This window comes from Oncorhynchus gorbuscha, linkage group LG18 (genome assembly GCF_021184085.1).
Source record: "Oncorhynchus gorbuscha isolate QuinsamMale2020 ecotype Even-year linkage group LG18, OgorEven_v1.0, whole genome shotgun sequence".
Lineage (NCBI taxonomy): Eukaryota > Metazoa > Chordata > Actinopteri > Salmoniformes > Salmonidae > Oncorhynchus > Oncorhynchus gorbuscha.
This window is the reverse complement of record NC_060190.1, coordinates 42,096,526-42,115,801: the sequence shown is the minus strand read 5'-3', so window position 1 is coordinate 42,115,801 and position 19,276 is coordinate 42,096,526. Positions and strand designations below refer to the sequence as shown.

The window sequence follows — 19,276 nt, the reverse complement described above, 5'->3', positions numbered from 1 at the left end:
TGTTTAGAGTGTTTTTAATTAAAGGATTGCCTGTGAGACCTTTCAAAGCCTTAGGTGGGCTAATACAAGGTATAGATGCCAATGAACCAGGGGATATACACGATTCCTCTGTCTCCAAGAGCGTGAATTTGCTCTTGTATCTTGTCATACCCACACTCTCTTTAACTGAGAGGCCCAGTAATACACCTGGAAGTCAGGTAGAGTAAGCCCACCTTCTGAATATGGTCTGCATAAGGATTTACAGTTCCACAGAAATGAGACCTTCCTGTTCAGTTGTTTGGAGAGAAAAAAACTATGAGAATAGGAAAGGGCAAACTTTGAAAAAGGTACAGGATTTTGGTAATACGTTCATCTTTAAACAATTGACCCGCCCAATAAGAGAAATTGGTAAATCCCGCCATCTAGAAAAGCTGCTTTTTAACATACTTAATTACAATTTTTTTGGAAGGAAAAACATTTCACTCATATTGTAATTAATTCTAGGTCATATTTCATAGAAATCTGGAAACACTTGACAGTTACTTTAATGTATTTGTCCAATTTCACTATAAAGGTGTATTAGTGTAATGAAACACTGTTTGATTATGTTTGCCTATACTCTGACGAAAAAGAAAAAAGGTATTCACCTTTATGCTTCACTATGTTCTTCCCAGCTGCGGCTGTTAGTTTCTCACCTCGAGCCTGAGCCTAAATCTCACACAGATCTCGAGGTGAGACATGATTGCTGCTGTGAAGTGACTAATATCTGCCTGCCAGAGTGAAAAAGTGATGCATTGCACCTAAAGCCAGTCTCACAGAGAGAGAAGCCGAGTATCTAGCAATCTGGCAGATGAAGGTCGTGGCTCGTGCTGAGCTGTAGTTTCAACCTGATGTACCTCCCGGCGGGGATCTTGGACGAGAAGGCTTATTTTGATGTAAATCAATGTGTGATTATGCATATACTCGTTTACATGTCCCAGGCTTTCTTATGCTGGGTTGATCCAGATGGCTGATAGTAGAATGTGGAAGAAAATACAACTATGGGATTTTAATTGTCAATCTGTGTCACTTGGCCTTCGGCCTGAGAAGGCTACACAGGGGTTAACAGAAATCTACTTTAAGAAAAGGCAACTTCTGATTGCAATAACCTCAGGGCTTGGTGTTTAATGATAATGGCTGAAATAAGCAGAATAAGAATCCTTTGGAGGACCTATGTTTAATGTGTCTTGTACTGTAGCTCATTGTTAGGCCAGGTACAAGTCATTACACTCACTCCCTTAGGCTCAGCGAGATATCTAGTGAATTTACTGCCAGTAACCCAAGTTTAGTCATAGATGGAACATAAATAGAAAGTGGTAATAAAGGGCTTGATGTATTCATCTGAGTTGAGCAGTGCCAATGACTGCCATGATTTAACGTAATTATGGATCTCCAGTGTCTCAGTAGCCAGACCTACACTGACACAACACACCTCATTAAGAAAATCCTGGTTTCCCACAGCCTCACTGCTTAAGGGGCTCATCCACTGCAGTAAAGGTTAAACCCCCATCCATTCTCCCATGCAGCCAAGTGGACTATAAAGAGAGTTCATGTAACACAAAGAGGGAGTGGGATGGAAAGGAGGTGGCTCACTCAGGCTCAGCACACAGATTACAGACAAAGCATGTCCACAGAATACTGATTGATCGGATGAGAGGAGGAAGTGTCTTTGAATTGGTACCCAGAGAACCCGCATTGTTGCTGTGATCTTTGTTTCCGAGCAGCGTGGTCTGTGTTATAAACCAAATCTTTCCCGCAGAGATGGAAGGTGGTGCAAAGATACAGTACTGTATTTGGAGGGCATCAACTACCACAGGGGAAATTATGGAGAGATTTCAGTGTCAACAGTGAATTCCATCATTTTGAATTTGCATTAGGACATTGAATTTGAATTTCATATTTTGTATTAATTGAATTCATAAATTGACCTTGTATTTCATTATTTGGAATTTAATGTAATGAATATTGCATTCAGTTTTATATTCAATATGTATATATTCCGTTTCAATATGGTAGATATTGCATTCATTGTCTGTGTATTCAGATTCAGTTTTCTAATTCAGTTCTCTAAATTCCGATTCAAAACCAGAGACAACATCCTGGTGCTTTGCCAGCAAGGAATGGTAGAAGAGAACCGATAGAATCAAAGGCTATCCGTCTTAAACAGTATTTTCTTCCTAGGAATTTGTCTCTAGTGTTTGAACTGTTTGGGCTATAAACTATTTGCTCCTTCCTGAAAGCTATGACTCTCTGGAACATGGTTGTGCCTTCTATTCCCCTCCTGTCATGTTTTGTCATTGGTTATCATGTCTTGTCTCTGTGCTTCCCTTCTATTCGTTTCCCTCTGCTGGTCTTATTAGGTTCTTTCCCTCTTTCTCTCCCTCTCTCGCTCTCTCTCTCTATCGTTCCGTTCCTGCTCCCAGCTGTTCCTCATTCTCCTAACTACCTCATTTACTCTTTTCACACCTGTCCCCTATTTTGCCCTCTGATTAGAGCCCCTATTTCTCCTCTGTTTTCCGCTTCTGTCCTTGTCGGATCCTTGTATGATGTTCGCTGTTCTGTGTCCTTGTCTCGCCCTGTCGTGTTTTACCTTCTTCAGATGCTACGTGTGAGCAGGTGTCTAGGTCTGTTACGGCCGGTGCCTTCCCGAAGCAACCTGCAGTCTGTGGTCGAGTCTCCAGTCAGTCCTCTCTACTGACGAGTGGATTTCAGTTTTCCTGTTTTGTTTTCACCTTGATAATTTCCAGGATTATCACTTTTGTCTAGAACTGGAATAAAGACTCTGTTTTCGTTAAGTCGCTTTTGGGTCCTCATTCACCAGCATAACAGAAGGATCCGACCAAGAATGGACCCAGCGACTACGGATTCTCGCAACACTGCCATCGAGATCCAGGGAGCAATGCTCGGCAGACACGAGCAGGAATTGTCTGCTGCTCGTCATGCCGTTGAGACCCTGGCCGCCCAGGTTTCCGACCTCTCAGGACAGTTTCAGAGTCTTCGTCTCGTGCCACCAGCTACTTCCTGGTCTTCCGAGTCTCCGGAACCTAGGGTTAATAACCCACCATGTTACTCTGGGCAGCCCACTGAGTGCCGCTCCTTTCTCACCCAGTGTGATATTGTGTTCTCTCTCCAACCCAACACATACTCTAGAGAGAGAGCTCGGATTGCTTACGTCATTTCACTCCTTATTGGTCGGGCTCGGGAGTGGGGCACAGCTATCTGGGAGGCAAGGGCTGAGTGTTCTAACAATTATCTGAACTTTAAAGAGGAGATGATACGGGTTTTTGATCGTTCAGTTTTTGGTAAGGAGGCTTCTAGGGCCCTGGCTTCCCTATGTCAAAGTGATCGATCCATAACGGATTACTCAATAGAGTTTCGCACTCTTGCTGCCTCCAGTGACTGGAACGAGCCGGCGTTGCTCGCTCGTTTTCTGGAGGGACTCCACGCTGAGGTTAAAGATGAGATTCTCTCCCGGGAGGTTCCTTCCAGCGTGGACTCTTTGATTGCACTCGCCATCTGCATAGAACGACGGGTAGATCTTCGTCACCGAGCTCGTGGAAGAGAGCTCGCGTTAACGGTGTTCCCCCTCTCCGCATCTCAACCATCTCCTCCCTCCGGCTCAGAGACTGAGCCCATGCAGCTGGGAGGTATTCGCATCTCGACTAAGGAGAGGGAACGGAGGATCACCAACCGCCTTTGCCTCTATTGCGGTTCTGCTGGACATTTTGTCATTTCATGTCCAGTAAAAGCCAGAGCTCATCAGTAAGCGGAGGGCTACTGGTGAGCGCTACTACTCAGGTCTCTCCATCAAGATCCTGTACTACCTTGTCGGTCCATCTACGCTGGACCGGTTCGGCTGCTTCCTGCAGTGCCTTGATAGACTCTGGGGCTGAGGGTTGTTTTATGGACGAGGCATGGGCTCGGAAACATGACATTCCTCTCAGACAGTTAGGGAAGCCCACGCCCATGTTCACCTTAGATGGTAGTCTTCTCCCCAGTATCAGATGTGAGACACTACCTTTAACCCTCACAGTTTCTGGTAACCACAGTGAGACCATTTCCTTTTTGATTTTTCGTTCACCTTTTACACCTGTTGTTTTGGGTCATCCCTGGCTAGTATGTCATAATCCTTCTATTAATTGGTCTAGTAATTCTATCCTATCCTGGAACGTTTCTTGTCATGTGAAGTGTTTAATGTCTGCTATCCCTCCTGTTTCTTCTGTCCCCTCTTCTCAGGAGGAACCTGGTGATTTGACAGGAGTGCCGGAGGAATATCATGATCTGCGCACGGTCTTCAGTCGGTCCAGAGCCAACTCCCTTCCTCCTCACCGTTCGTATGATTGTAGTATTGATCTCCTTCCGGGGACCACTCCCCCTCGGGGTAGACTATACTCTCTGTCGGCTCCCGAACGTAAGGCTCTCGAGGATTATTTGTCTGTTTCTCTCGACGCCAGTACCGTGGTGCTTTCTTCCTCTCCAGCCAGAGCGGGGTTTTTTTTTGTTAAGAAGAAGGACGGTACTCTGCGCCCCTGCGTGGATTATCGAGGGCTGAATGACATAACGGTTAAGAATCGTTATCCGCTTCCCCTTATGTCGTCAGCCTTCGAGATTCTGCAGGGAGCCAGGTTCTTTACTAAGTTGGACCTTCGTAACGCTTACCATCTCGTGCGCATCAGAGAGGGGGACGAGTGGAAAACGGCGTTTAACACTCCGTTAGGGCATTTTGAATACCGGGTTCTGCCGTTCGGTCTCGCTAATGCTCCAGCTGTCTTTCAGGCATTAGTTAATGATGTACTGAGAGACATGCTGAACATCTTTGTTTTTGTCTACCTTGACGATATCCTGATTTTTTCACCGTCACTCGAGATTCATGTTCAGCACGTTCGACGTGTACTCCAGCGCCTTTTAGAGAATTGTCTCTACGTGAAGGCTGAGAAGTGCGCCTTTCATGTCTCCTCTGTCACATTTCTCGGTTCTGTTATTTCCGCTGAAGGCATTCAGATGGATCCCGCTAAGGTCCAGGCTGTCAGTGATTGGCCCGTTCCAAAGTCACGTGTCGAGTTGCAGCGCTTTCTAGGTTTCGCTAATTTCTATCTGCGTTTCATTCGTAATTTCGGTCAAGTTGCTGCCCCTCTCACAGCTCTTACTTCTGTCAAGACGTGTTTTAAGTGGTCCGGTTCCGCCCAGGGAGCTTTTGATCTCCTCAAGAAGCGTTTTACATCCGCTCCTATCCTTGTTACTCCTGACGTCACTAAACAATTCATTGTCGAGGTTGGCGCTTCAGAGGTGGGCGTGGGAGCCATTCTATCCCAGCGCTTCCAGTCTGACGATAAGGTCCATCCTTGCGCTTATTTTTCTCATCGCCTGTCGCCATCGGAACGCAACTATGATGTGGGTAACCGCGAACTGCTCGCCATCCGCTTAGCCCTAGGCGAATGGCGACAGTGGTTGGAGGGGGCGACCGTTCCTTTTGTCGTTTGGACTGACCATAAGAACCTTGAGTACATCCGTTCTGCCAAACGACTTAATGCACGTCAAGCTCGTTGGGCGTTGTTTTTCGCTCGTTTCGAGTTCTTGATTTCCTATTGCCCGGGTAATAAGAACACCAAGCCTGATGCCTTATCCCGTCTCTTTAGTTCTTCTGTGGTTTCTACCGACCCCGAGGGGATTCTCCCTGAGGGGCGTGTTGTCGGGTTGACTGTCTGGGGCATTGAGAGACAGGTAAAGCAAGCACTCACTCACACTGCGTCGCCGCGCGCTTGTCCTAGTAACCTTCTTTTTGTTCCTGTCTCTACTCGTCTGGCTGTTCTTCAGTGGGCTCACTCTGCCAAGTTAGCTGGCCACCCCGGCGTTCGGGGTACGCTTGCTTCTATTCGCCAGCGGTTTTGGTGGCCTACTCAGGAGCGTGACACGCGCCGTTTCGTGGCTGCTTGTTCGGACTGCGCGCAGACTAAGTCAGGTAACTCTCCTCCTGCCGGTCGTCTCAGACCGCTTCCCATTCCTTCTCGACCATGGTCTCACATCGCCTTAGACTTCATTACCGGTCTGCCTTCGTCTGCGGGGAAGACTGTGATTCTTACGGTTGTCGATAGGTTCTCTAAGGCGGCACATTTCATTCCCCTCGCTAAGCTTCCTTCCGCTAAGGAGACGGCACAAATCATCATTGAGAATGTGTTCAGAATTCATGGCCTCCCGTTAGACGCCGTTTCAGACAGAGGTCCGCAATTCACGTCACAGTTTTGGAGGGAGTTCTGTCGTTTGATTGGTGCTTCCGTCAGTCTCTCTTCCGGTTTTCATCCCCAGTCTAACGGTCAAGCAGAAAGGGCCAATCAGACGATTGGTCGCATATTACGCAGCCTTTCTTTTAGAAACCCTGCGTCTTGGGCAGAACAGCTCCCCTGGGCAGAATACGCTCACAACTCGCTTCCTTCGTCTGCTACCGGGCTATCTCCGTTTCAGAGTAGTCTTGGGTACCAGCCTCCTCTGTTCTCGTCCCAGCTCGCCGAGTCCAGCGTTCCCTCCGCTCAGGCTTTTGTCCAATGTTGTGAGCGCACCTGGAGGAGGGTCAGGTCTGCACTTTGCCGTTACAGGGCGCAGACTGTGAGAGCCGCCAATAAACGTAGGATTAAGAGTCCTAGGTATTGTCGCGGTCAGAGAGTGTGGCTTTCCACTCGTAACCTTCCCCTTACGACAGCTTCTCGCAAGTTGACTCCGCGGTTCATTGGTCCGTTCCGTGTCTCTCAGGTCGTCAATCCTGTCGCAGTGCGACTGCTTCTTCCGCGACATCTTCGTCGCGTCCACCCTGTCTTCCATGTCTCCTGTATTAAGCCTTTTCTTCGCGCCCCCGTTCGTCTTCCCTCCCCTCCCCCCGTCCTTGTCGAGGGCGCACCTATTTACAAGGTACGGAAGATCATGGACATGCGTTCTCGGGGACGTGGTCACCAGTACTTGGTGGATTGGGAGGGTTACGGTCCTGAGGAGAGGAGTTGGGTTCCATCTCGGGACGTGCTGGACCGTTCGTTGATTGATGATTTCCTCCGTTGCCACCAGGGTTCCTCCTCGAGTGCGCCAGGAGGCGCTCGGTGAGTGGGGGGGTACTGTCATGTTTTGTCATTGGTTATCATGTCTTGTCTCTGTGCTTCCCTTCTATTCGTTTCCCTCTGCTGGTCTTATTAGGTTTTTCCCTCTTTCTCTCCCTCTCTCGCTCTCTCTCTCTATCATTCCGTTCCTGCTCCCAGCTGTTCCTCATTCTCCTAACTACCTCATTTACTCTTTTCACACCTGTCCCCTATTTTGCCCTCTGATTAGAGCCCCTATTTCTCCTCTGTTTTCCGCTTCTGTCCTTGTCGGATCCTTGTATGATGTTCGCTGTTCTGTGTCCTTGTCTCGCCCTGTCGTGTTTTACCTTCTTCAGATGCTACGTGTGAGCAGGTGTCTAGGTCTGTTACGGCCGGTGCCTTCCCGAAGCAACCTGCAGTCTGTGGTCGAGTCTCCAGTCAGTCCTCTCTACTGACGAGTGGATTTCAGTTTTCCTGTTTTGTTTTCACCTTGATAATTTCCAGGATTATCACTTTTGTCTAGAACTGGAATAAAGACTCTGTTTTCGTTAAGTCGCTTTTGGGTCCTCATTCACCAGCATAACACCTCCATGATACTCACAGGACATGTTACAATGGAGTGTGACAAACCCCACAACTTGACCCCTATAAGAAAAGAGTTGACTAGCTCTGTCATAGCCCTTCTAAGGATAGCTTTTTCACTCACTAATAATTCATCTTTCTCTTGTGACTGACTGGGTTCAAACCGGGTCACATGCATGTCACAAGACTGTGTAAGCCCACTTAGCTAAAGCCCATATGGATTAGTCCAGGAAGCTAACAGCCCACTGGGCAAAAACTGGTTGAATCAAAGTTGTTCCAAGTCATTTCAACCAATCAAATCAATATGATGATGTTGCAACAACTTGGAAAACTGATTGGATTTGCAAAAAGTAATTAACTTAAGGGCATTTTGTCTTTTTTACACCCAACTTTTTAACTAAATCCAATGATATGGAGATCTGTTGTTGTTGATTTCATGTTGAATTCAAGTTAGTTTACAACTCAACCAAATGTATATCAAAACTAGATGTTAAACTGATGTCTGCGCCCAGTGGGAGACGTCTTCAAGTCTCCAGCAAGGTTACTCATCAAAAGAGCGTGGACCTCAGTTACATTTCACCCCCCTTTGACCTCTTACTCTGAGATCACGGCACCACTATAACTGACTGGGTTCTAAATCAGGCCTACTGCATAACAACAACCCTTTCTGTGGCAAACAGAAGCAGAAGGATCTGTGCACCCCATTTAATGAGAGTGCAACAGAGGTGGCTTTGTGATCCATTCATGTGATGAGCAACCTGAGACCTGAAGACGTGTTAGTTTGACTGATGGGGTTCTAACCCAGGTCTCCTATGCGCCAGACAATGCAAATGTTCAGGTCTCTGAGAAGTTACTCATCATGCAAGCGTGGTCCCCGAACCACCTGTGTTACACGTCACCCCACTTTGACCTCATCCTCGAAGAGACCCATCCAAGTCACAGAACCAATGCCTAGGCTTTAGCTCAGCAGGCTAAAAAAAGTCTTAACCCAGTCAGTCACATGCTACCTTTATAATGATGTCTTCAGGTCTCAGGCAAGGTTCTCATCACGTAAGCATGGCTCACCAAACCACACTCTTTTGATGAGTAACCTTGCTGGATCTTGAAGACTTGTGTAGCAGATGGGAATACGTGAAACTCACTCCCCAGCCTGATGTTTCGCCCCTTGCGCAATTGAAGAATTAATTTTTTTAAAGCGTGATGGGTTGTAATGCTTCAGGAGGGCGGTCACGTGTGTTTTTGAGGCAGAGGTCCTGAGTTTGAGTTGCACTCAGCTCAAATGCCAGGGCTGCTGTGGAGTGAGTTTTGGGGTGAATGTAGCAGATAGGAATCTATGAAACTCACTCATCAGCCTGAAGTGTTGCCCCTTGCGAAATTGAAGAAGGCTTTTTTTCAATAGCGCAATTGGTTGGAATGTTTCAGTAGGGTAGTCACGTGAATTTGCGAGGCAGAGGTCCTGAGTTCGAGTCTCGGTATGAGCTGAATCAGGGGGAAGCGATACTCGCTAAGCAAGCAACGTGTCATCCTTCACATGAACTTCCTGAACTCATCTCTATAGGCTGTAGCTAAGTGGGCTAACACAGTATTGTGACATGCAGGAGACCTGGTGTGAACCCAGTCAGTCACAAGAGCAATAAATAAATAAGGAGAGGAAAAGCTATTCTGTGACAGGGCTATTCAACTACTGTATATTCTTATGGGGGCCAAATTGCAGTGTTTGTCACACTCCCTTTTAACGTGTGCTTAGTGTCCTGTAAGCACCATAGAGGGGGTCACGACCACGTTCCAGAGAGTCTTGGCTTTCAGGAAAGGGGTCATAATAGCTTATAGCCCAAACAGTTCAAACTCATAGGAAGATAATAAATTCAACATGCCACATTGGCTTCAGAAACCGCCAGAAACCTGTTAAACACAGAGAGCGTTTGATTCTATCTGTTCTCTTCTACCATTCTTTAATGCAGAGGTGGCACCCGAAGTTCAAAGGTGATGTGGCAAAAGAGCCAGAGACAACAACTTCAATGGACAACATACTCTGTAGTTTAGTGAACTACTATAGCAGGGCTGAGCGTTATGCAGAGAATGGTCACAATGTCTTTAAATATTACTTTCACTCTATACACAATGTTAAGCTGTGGACTTTGAAAAATCAAAAAGACGGACAGGTTTCAATGTAAAAAAGTATTTGAATTTGTGGCGTGAAACCTATTATTTGTTCATCTGATTACAGTGCTCTCCTGCAATTATGAATTATTACATTTAACACTATAACCAGTAGACTTTGTAACAAAGTTTTAATGTCTAAGTCATAAAAGTACTGTTGTTCACCTGGCCCACCAGAGGTTGGTTCCCTGGCGCTCACTGTAGGAGCAGATTGCCTGTAAAATCTATACTGTATTTTCAAGTATTGACTTAAGGGTGTGAATACTTATGTAAATTTGATATTTCTCTTTTTAATTTTCAAGAAATTTATGAAAAACATTTAAAACATGTTTTCATTATGCCATTTGGGGTATTGTGTTTAGATGGGTGACAAAAAAAATATATATTTAAACCATTTTGAATTCAGGCTATAACACAACAAAATGTTAAATAAGTGAAGGGGTAAGAATACATTCTGAAGGCACTGTATATCAGTAGGTGTCACAATGAACTAGCTAGTTTAAAAAGACTGACGCCATAATGGCTACCAGTCTCTGTATTTGTGAAAGTTATGGTGCCACATCAATTATCTTGTTCTGGATTATCCATCCATCTCTTTTGGCTGGACAAATATGTTCATATTGTCTGTGTAGACTGCTCTGTGGTGGAATTTGTAGTTTTTTGAAAACTTTTAAGACTTGCAGTTGAAATAAAATAATATGCCAATATTACTGGACTAACAACCTGGCTGACTAACCATTCAGGAACTTCAGTACCCCTTGGCCTTGGGTAGCAGCAACAGATTGTTTAATTTTCTATATCCTGTGACAAACACATTTATTCAGTGAGTCTAAATGATTAACTTTAGCTGCCAGCCGCATGTTCGCATCAAACTAGCTAGTTAATGTTAGCTATCTAGCTAGGCTACTAAAGCTAACATTAGTAGTTTTGTTAGCTAGCTATAGATTGGATCATTCTAGCTAGTTCTAGAGGACGACTAAATTGCTTTTATTAACTGCTTTTACTGACATACCTTGTTTTCCATTAAATTTGTGTTTTCTCTCTCATGAGGCAGGAAACCAGGTAGGCAGGAGAGGAGCGTGAGCAAAGAAAGAAACCAAGTCAAACAATGAGGTGCTTGTGCAACCGGACGTAGTTGTTGAAAGGCAGGGTTGATGAGGCTCTGTAGACTGTAGCTATTATAGCACTGTGACTGACAAATGAACCCACCACAGTGTGTGGGGTTTACCGCTTGAAATCCCAGGAACAGGGTTGTATTCACAAAACAAAGGCAAATGGGCTGACATTGGGGAAGGTATGTCAACGTGTCAAATAAGAAACGCCTGCTTTCTTTTCCTTTACAAAACATGTTATATATATTTTTTTAAACATTTTTCTATGACATATGAATATGTGAATATGTCTGGCAAACGCATTCGATGCTGCTGCTTTGAAAGTGGCGAGGTAGTGCCACAACAGATTCCAATCTACTGGGGCAAATGCGGCTCTGCCTTGCTGGTAAGGATGTTGTCTCTGGTTTTGAATCTGAATTTAGAGAACTGAATTTGAAAACGGAATCTGAAGTTAAATATATGACATTTATATAAACTAGAAATTTGTCACGTATACTCCCTCTCCGGCCTCTAGGTCATCAGGCAGCTGATTATCCCGCACACCTGTCACCATCGTCTCGCGCACCTGCGCCTCATGACACTCACCTGGACTCCAGGTCAGTTCCCCAGCTCTGTTCCCCACTTCTGCATTGATTGTTTTTTGCCTGTATTACTAGTTTGCTGATGCTGTTCCTGTCTCGTTCCATGTCCGTTCTTTATTAAATGTTTGACTCCCCGTACCTGCTTCGTCTCTCCAGCGTCATTCCATGTGACAATGTCGGTGCGTTGTTTGTGTTTCATGTTCATTGTTTCTTTTATATATTAAAACACTCACTCCCTGAACTTGCTTCCCGACTCTCAGCGCACTCGTTACAAAATTATAGTTTGTAAACTTGATACACAGATAATGCAATGTCTAACATATTGAAACTGAATATATAGTAAATATTGAATGTAATTATTAAATTAAATAGGAACTGCATTTTAAAATGAATGCAATATTCATTCAATTCAGTTTGAAATCATGAAATACAAGTTAAATTTATGAATTCAATGAAAAAATGTGTGCATTTTCAAAATGATGGAATTCAAATACAATTTCTGTTGGCACTGAAATCCCTCCATAGAAGATGACTTTCATTTCTCCAACCATGACTCCTCAGTTTCCACTGTTCTTGATTTTTTACTTTCTTTAATTGTATTATTTTAGTCAGTGGGTTGCACTTTCCCCAATCCCCTTCTGTTTCCCCTCCTCTCTACGATTACCAATAATACAACCACTGACAAGGCTGTTGCATCACTACTGGGAATACAGCACATGCTTCCCTTCGGGATCATTATACACACATCATTGAGGGTCACCTTGGGAGAGACTAAGGGAAGTTACCTAATATGTCACATTTATGTTCAATAATATACGTATTTGCTTGTATTGAGTGTGAGATTGTGTTATATCATGACATGTGTTGACCCGAGGTTCAAGGCTCGTATTGATCGTGTTCATGTATCTGTGAGCCACGTTCGCTGCTGAGCAGGCTCTAGGAAATGTGTCTATTAGAGGCCTCTGGGTCGTATTCATTAGGTTGCTGTTAACGTTTTCTACTGTGTGCATTAATGAATATGAACATGATGCAGTATACATGTGTCAGTTTCTAGTAGAATTTACAGGCTTCATTAGAATGTATGCTTTGGTTACCAAGTCATCCCCACCCCCACAGCAATACAGCCCTAATTGGCCAGTAGCACATGGTCATAGATAGGAAATAAGTCAGTTGATAGGAATATGTCCAGTTGAAATCTAGTAAGTTCTGTCTGGAAGGGTATCTCCATTGTCGAGCATTGCATTTTTCAGGGAAACGAATAACATGATTAGCTAGGAAACCACTGTAAATGTCATATTGATTCCACAGTATTTAAAATCAGGATATTTACAACCAATTTCAAATGTCAACAACAGGAATCCCTTCAACACTAGGCTACTTAAGTTTTATATATGTACAAATATAGATTTGTACAATAGATTTTAAAGTTACAACAACCCTCCTCATTATAACAATGTAACTCTCGTATAACATACATGAGTGCAAAACCTAAACCGTTCGTTTCCCCACACACTTAGCAGTTGATGAAAACACTCTGGGAAATATTTTCTCTCTCTTATTGAGCTGGCTGGCTTTTGAGAGGCAATAAAAGTGTCAGAATCCTCATCTCCTCCACAGACTCGACAATGTCTATGAGCCATGTTAACCTCCATCTGCTGCAGCTTAGCAGAAGAGAAATTTAACACAATCAAGGATAAAATGTCAGAGAAGCATTTGCCATGCAGCCCTAGGCCGAAAATTTGATTTCTGGTATCAGTCAATTTGGTTGTACCTCCTCCACCCTGCCCCACACACCCCCTTCCTCTCATCTTCTGTCCCTTCCCTAGTCTTTCCCCCTCTTTCTTTGCTTCCTCTCTCTCTCGCTCGCTCCATCACTCCTTCGCCTTCCACCAGAAAGGCTTATTACTCAATTTACCTCTGAGACCGACCGGCTGGTCTCAGGCTTTTCTTCAATTGTCCTTTTGCTTTCTTCCCAAAGATAGCCTCAGGTCCTAAATGGTGTAAAAAATAAAATAAAAACAAAGCAAGCACAATATTTTCCTGTACATTTGGAGCAATGTAAAAAAAAAAATGCGGTCATCAGGGCTAAGATACTTCAAAGGTCTCGCCGGTGAATACTAAGCACTGTTGTCTCATTCTCATTACAGATCTGTTTGTGAGACATAATGCACTCACAATGACACAGAACTCCCTGGCCAGTGTGGATATCTGAGCATAGGCATATCTGATATCTGATATACTCATACGACAGTCCTCATCTTGATGAGCATTACACATCCACATCCCTTCCTCTGAGCATTACACATCCCCATCCCTTCCTCTGAGCATTACACATCCCCATCCCTTCCTCTGAGCATTACACATTCCCATCCCTTCCTCTGAGCATTACACATCCCCATCCCTTTCTGTCAGCATTACACATCCCCATCCCTTCCTGTCAACATTACACATCCCCATCCCTTCCTCTGAGCATTACACATCCCCATCTCTTCCTGTAAGCATTAAACATCCGCATCCCTTCCTCTGAGCATTACACATCCTCATCCCTTTCTGTCAGCATTACACATCCCCATCCCTTCCTGTCAGCATTACACATCCCTTCCTGTAAGCATTAAACATCCGCATCCCTTCCTCTGAGCATTACACATCCCCATCCCTTCCTGTCAACATTACACATCCCCATCCCTTCCTCTGAGCATTACACATCCCCATCCCTTTCTGTCAACATTACACATCCCCATCCCTTCCTCTGAGCATTACACATCCCCATCCCTTTCTGTCAACATTACACATCCCCATCCCTTCCTCTGAGCATTACACATCCCCATCCCTTCCTGTAAGCATTAAACATCTGCATCCCTTCCTCTGAGCATTACACATCCCCATCCCTTCCTGTCAGCATTACATATCCCTTCCTGTCAGCATTACACATCCCTTCCTGTAAGCATTACACATCCCTTCCTGTCAGCATTACACATCCGCATCCCTTCCTGTCAGCATTACACATCCCTTCCTGTAAGCATTAAACATCCGCATCCCTTCCTCTGAGCATTACACATCCCCATCCCTTCCTGTCAGCATGACATATCCCTTCCTGTCAGCATTACACATCCCTTCCTGTAAGCATTACACATCCCTTCCTGTCAGCATTACACATCCCTTCCTGTCAGCATTACACATCCCTTCCTGTCAGCATTACACATCCCTTCCTGTAAGCATTACACATCCCTTCCTGTCAGCATTATACATCCGCATCCCTTCCTGTCAGCATTACACATCCCTTCCTGTCAGCATTATACATCCACATCCCTTCCTGTCAGCATTACACATCCCTGCCTGTAAGCATTACACATCCCTTCCTGTCAGCATTATACATCCACATCCCTTCCTGTCAGCATTACACATCCCTTCCTGTCAGCATTACACATCCCTTCATGTCAGCATTACACATCCCTTCCTGTCAGCATTGCACATCCCTTCCTGTCAGCATTGCACATCCCTTCCTGTCAGCATTAGACATGTGATGATCAAGGAAAATGCTGAATGCTTACAGGAAGGGATAGGGATGTGTAATGACTTTATTGAGGAAAAATGTATTTACTATGCCTGTGATATGAGGTTGTCCCACATAGCTATCTTAAGATGAAGGCACTAACTTGCTCTGGATAAGAGCATCTGCTAAATTACTATAATTTAAAATCAGAAATGTAATGCTTACAGGGAAAGGGATGGGGATGTGTAATTCTTTCTCTGTCAGAATTACACATCCCTATCCCTTCCTGTAAGCATTCAGCATTTTCCTTGATCATCACATTCACAACACAAGGTATGATATCAAAGCCTAGCATTTTGGGTAGCAAAACAACAATCCACTTGGCTGCCAGCTCATTTCTCCCAGTGCTCAGCTATAATTCAGCATTAATAGTAAAGCATTTATACTGACACTCCACACAATCCTTTAGTGTACAGGCTTTTAAAAAATCACATTCTGTAAGTGGGCTTTTACCCACTGGGCTTTTGTGTCACCTCAACCAAAGCCCCTCTAAAGTCCATACCGGGAATACAAAAGTAGCTAACTATCGGCTTAGGGTGCCCAACCAGGTGTGAGCCATACAATCCATGCCATTGACATGACTTGCAAGCAGAGCCTCAGTCAGCTGAATTATTTATATGTGGCTCAATAGGCCTGCTGCCTAACTTCACTTTAATAATCCCCCATGCATTACAGAGACTAGACTACTCCACAACAGTCTCCCACGGCCCGTACACGCTGTATGAATGCTATTTTCTCTGCTATCGTACTCTCAGCCCAGCTGCTTTATTTATTCATGGTAACATATTGCAGCAGCAGTGGCAGTGGTAGGGAGCACACTGCACAGCTCTGCAGCTACAGCATCCTCTAGATGTGAAACTCCAGTCATCTGTGATATCTTCTGTTTCCAGAAGCGTTTTACAACCAGAATGGGAAAACTAAAGAAAAGCAGTGGCGATGCAGAGATGTTCTGATAAGAGGACGGATGTTTATCCCCCTCCTACGTTCTGTAGGATTTGTATTTCGTTCCTTCTCGTCGTCCATGACAGTTTTTATATAAACCCGGGCCTCTTTTCTCCTCGGCCTCCGCTCCGTTATCCCTCCTCAGAGACAGGAAGTGATTGAACTGATGCTCCTAATGCTGGATCACACCATGACCTAATTTCACTGCTATGACAGCTAATGCAATAGAAGATAATACAGATCCTCATAAGATACCGGAAAGCATATTACCATTAATTAATTATCACATTATTGAACAATCTGAATGATTGAGAAGACGTGCTTTAGCGGGGATTGGATTTGATCTGCACCAAGATGTATAAAGTTTATTCATCCAAACTGGCTCTATATCGAAGACTTTTAAAACAAGGACAGAGAGAGATGTAGACGTAATCAGAAAGAGAGAGAGAGAGAGAGAGAGAGAGAGAGAGAGAGAGAGAGAGAGAGAGAGAGAGAGAGAGAGAGAGAGAGAACAGCCTGGGATATCATGGTGACCTTTAGGTGAGAGGAGACAGACAACGCCATGATAGAATCCCTGTAATCCTCACAGCTTCTGCTCATTCAACATGCATGTGGCGCACAGCAGAAATAGAAAATGAACAAGCACATGGACCACAGTCATCTTTCCTTTTGATGTGACATTGTACAGAGTTAGTCTGCTTCATAGCACTACTTGTACTACACTACCTATTCTAATACTACTTTCCCCCATTGTCAAATAAAATTACTGAATGGTTTTTGGTAACCTACTACTACCAAGTAGACTCTCCTCACAGCTGCTAACAGAGTGTGTTGTGGGGGGGGGGGGGAGCAGAACAAACTGAAGCAGCCAGTTTAGTTCATCTACATCCAACTCTGACATCCCCAACTGCCACTCCAAATCTGTAACCTTTGGATTTTGACAGCCGGTGTACAGCATTCTGCAGGGGCATTTGGGGACGCAGTGGCAGTCTTCTATTCATGTGGTATTACTACCTGTGGACTGGTGCACCCTGGTCTCTTCCTGGCTGAGCTGCGGGCGCTCACTTTCACAGACACAGCACAGCTCTTTAATTGGAGCACTATCAGCGTGAGCGAATGCCACTTCAATTACCTGCCCATAAACCCCATAGTTAAGACAGAGCAGCACTGCGGAGCCCACAGCTGACAGAGAGAGCAAAGAAAGTGAGAATGTCTGTGTGTTTGTGGCATCATTTGGAACTGGACACCAATGTGAATATATATATTTACACCAATATTGTGTAAAGGGAAAAGCAAGGCAAGGCAACTCCCATGTCATAAAAGGCTTCCTAGAGTTGAATAGGATAAGTGTGTTGTAGGGAAAAAGTGACCCAAAGCTTAGTTCAGGGAAACATCCTATTTTATGATACTAGGATACAGGATATAATTATGGCACAGAGAGGATTTCCAGATGATCTCCCCCGCATGTCTGAGAAACACACACAGGAAAATTTGATAGAGAAAAACAGATTTGGTTTGGAATCGTTGTCTGACAAGACTGATTCCTGTTTGTTTACTAGTAACGTGGTGGCATTTGGTGACCCCTATGGTTCAGTGCTGGACGCTGTTGGCACTGAGTGGTTGGTGTGATTTCGCCAGTGACTAAATTCGGAGTGACGATCAGATTCTGAGTCTTGCTGTATGGCATGCTCTCATTAACATGACTCTGTCTTAACTTATAAATCACAAGAGGCTCCAGCATTAAAAACCGGCAGAGAGATTTCTCCGGCTATTCCATCATATCTGATTCTGAGATGCCCACTTTTCCATTCAGACTAGAGGAAAGGGTTACAGGGGTCATCAAATGTTAATCTGCCATCAAGGAACAGTATGACATCAAGCCCATAGTAAACTATATGATAGAAAAAAACATATTTCATCATCTACAATTCAATTTCATGTCATCTATTTCCCTGGGGAAATACATTATCTGTCAAAAAATATATATATATATATTTTTTTCAGTTCCAGGATTATAGACTATCTTTCAAGGAACATATCTTTTCGATTTCAACAGCTGTGCATTTTCTTTAAATAAATCACCCTCGCAACTGACAGATTCAACTTTACTTTCCTGCCATATTGCAGATAGAAGTAATTAAGTCGAACAAAGTACCTTAGCTCAATTAGCCAACTTAGCCAACCTCTGAGTATCCCCCAGGTGAATATCCTGTCGGAAAGGAATGATAAATGACCTGCAATGGACCACTAACCAAAACATAGCAGTTAGTATGTTCAACACATCATATGAGTCACAACACACAAACATATCAGTGGCCATGTTTAATACAGTCACTCACAACACAACACAACACAACACAAGCAAAAAGTCAAGGCCGGAGGGAGGGAGGCTGTTTGTTGGGCTGTTGAGCATACCTGACCCTGCAGAGTTTGGGTTCTGGTTGGTGGCTAGCAGTGTGATGAAGTCCTGGCAGGTATTGGGCTGCAACAGTGGGCTGTCGTCCAGGCAGAGGTCAATGATGAGGGCTACCGCCTTCTCACAGTACATATCATGGTCCTCTCTCTCCTCCGCAGAACTCATTCTCCTCTGTGAGCCTGAGTCCCACACAGTATTTAGCTCTCATCCAGGACCTGAGAAGTAAAGTGGAGGAAAAGCTAAGGCAGAAGAGGGATGGTGATGGTGATGGTGCTGCATGAAAAATAGATGCAACTTCCCGCTCTCCTCTTATTCTTGCTCTCTCTTTGCCTCTCAGGCTCCTGGATGTACAGCCAGTCAGTGTCAGTATGTGTGTCTTTGTGGGTGTCTGTGTGTGCGTAAAAGAGAGTGTGTGGGAGGGGTCTTAATGAAGCAGTGGGACCCCCCAGGTCTTCCCAGGGCAGGAGTGTTGCATCATACCATATGCATGCTGAGAAAAGAAGAGAAAGAGAGAGGGCTGACCCTCACATGTGCTCTCTCTCTCTCTCTCTCTCTCTCTCTCTCTCTCTCTCTCTCTCTCTCTCTCTCTCTCTCTCTCTCTCTCTCTCTCTCTCTCTCTCTCTCTCTCTCTCTCTCTCTCTCTCTCTCTCTCTCTCTCTCTCTCTCTCTCTCTCTCTTTCTCTCTCTCTCTCTTTCTCTCTCATAGCATGTGGTAGGATACAGTATGAACATAAAGGAGCGATTGCTCCAGCTCTCCTCCTCTTTTTTGTCTCTAGAGGTCTTTCCACAGACTGTGCGTGTATTTATCTTATGCTCATGGGTACATAAATGTGCAGTATGTAGAAGACTGTACA

The 19,276-nt window shown here is 44.6% G+C and overlaps 1 protein-coding gene across 1 annotated transcript in view; it reads right to left on the bottom strand.

Annotated features, from left to right (window-relative positions):
- LOC124004298 (synaptotagmin-6-like) overlaps nt 1-18,746 on the bottom strand; it is a 55,611-nt gene extending 36,865 nt beyond the window's left edge. The window contains exon 1 of the mRNA XM_046313098.1: nt 18,422-18,746. Within this exon, the coding sequence (XP_046169054.1) occupies nt 18,422-18,587 (166 nt within the window). The 5' untranslated portion in view covers nt 18,588-18,746. The remainder of the gene's footprint in view (nt 1-18,421) is intronic.
- Between the last annotated feature and the right edge of the window lie 530 nt (nt 18,747-19,276).